The 1,445-nt window shown below is 37.5% G+C and overlaps 1 protein-coding gene across 1 annotated transcript; it reads right to left on the reverse strand.

The window, feature by feature from the left end:
* Window positions 1–462: 462 nt before the first annotated feature.
* LOC125833273 (uncharacterized) lies at window positions 463–1,053 on the reverse strand. Its single transcript, XM_049512422.1, has one exon. The coding sequence runs from the start codon at window positions 1,051–1,053 to the stop codon at window positions 463–465; it is 591 nt and encodes a 196-aa protein (XP_049368379.1).
* Window positions 1,054–1,445: the final 392 nt, after the last annotated feature.

Here is a 1,445-nt window from a genome sequence, read left to right on the forward strand (position 1 = left end):
GTTTTTCTCTTGTGATTTTGAATAACAATCTGTTTATCTAGAGTTCTAAGGTTCTTAGACTTCAGGGAAACGAATTTCACAAGAGGAGTTGTGAAAATATAGGCCACAAGTGATGTTTATCACATACACAGCTGTCACTAAAAGGTGGCTGCCCAAATAAAAGTGTGCTGCCCAAAATGCGTGCATATATACCTATATGTATATCCCCCACCTCCCTTTTAATTTATAGGTAATTATAATTATAATATTACGCAAATACCCCAATACAATCCCTTATATTACGATCGTATTTTATGTTAACCAAGTTTGCAAATATCACAACATTTCAAGTTTCCAAAATGAGAGTAAAACATATTGTAGTAATTAAGCAATGGTGTATCGACAAGCGACTCTTGGTTAGTATTTAGGGGTGTTACAACTCTCTCCCCCTTAAAGAAACATCATCTCAAAATTTACCTTAAACTAGACCGGAAACAAGTGCGGATACTGGGTCCTCATGTCTTCTTCTCTCTCCCAGGTAGCTTCTTTTCCAGAATGGTTCCTCCAAAGTACCTTTACTAAGTGGATTCTCTTGTTTCTAAGTTTCTTTACTTCTCGAGCTTCAATTTGGATAGGTTCTTCATTATAAGTGAAGTCAGGATTAACCTCAATTGATTCAACTGGAAGAACATGCGATGGATCAGAACGATATCTTCTGAGCATAGAAATATGGAAGACATTGTGGATCTTGTCTAACTCTGTTGGCAAAGCTAATTTATATGCAACTGGTCCAACCCTTTCAAGTATCTCATAAGGTCCAATAAATTGGGGACTAACTTTTCCTTTTTGACCAAATCTCATAATCTTTTTCCATGGAGACACCTTTAAGAATACTTTATCTCCAACTTGATATTCAATATCACGCCTTTTAAGATCCGCGAATGACTTTTGTCTTTCTAAAGAAATCTTTAGACGATCCTTGATAATTTTTACCTTGTCCTTCATTTGTTGCACAATTTTAGGACCAATAAGCTTTCTTTCACCAACTTCACTCCAACAAAGAGGGGCTGTCATTTTCTTCCGTATAAGGCTTCATATGGAGGCATTCCAATACTAGATTGGTAACTGTTATTGTGAGCTAATTCTATCAAAGCCAAATGTTTGTCCCAACTACCCTCAAACTCCATAATACAAGCTCGAAGAACATCCTCCAAAATTTGAATCACTCTTTTCGACTGACCGTCTGTCTGAGGATGGAACGAAATGCTAAATTTCAACTTAGTACCCAAAGCTTCCTGCAAGCTTCCCCAAAATCTAGATGTAAACCTTGGGTCTCGGTCAAATACAATTGACACAGGGATCCCATGTAGTCTTAGTTTGGAGAGCATAAAAATGGTTTTACTTAGGAGCATTTCCACCCGAACCACTCAAACCGGATAAAAGGTAGGGTTGAGCCCTATGACGAC

This window comes from Solanum verrucosum, unplaced genomic scaffold (assembly GCF_900185275.1).
Source record: "Solanum verrucosum unplaced genomic scaffold, falcon-dt-bn FXZP01000097.1, whole genome shotgun sequence".
NCBI lineage: Eukaryota > Viridiplantae > Streptophyta > Magnoliopsida > Solanales > Solanaceae > Solanum > Solanum verrucosum.

Bases quoted from the DNA above. Each gene is read 5' to 3' on its own strand.
- LOC125833273 (XM_049512422.1), bottom strand. From the start codon at position 1,053: ATGACAGCCCCTCTTTGTTGGAGTGAAGTTGGTGAAAGAAAGCTTATT.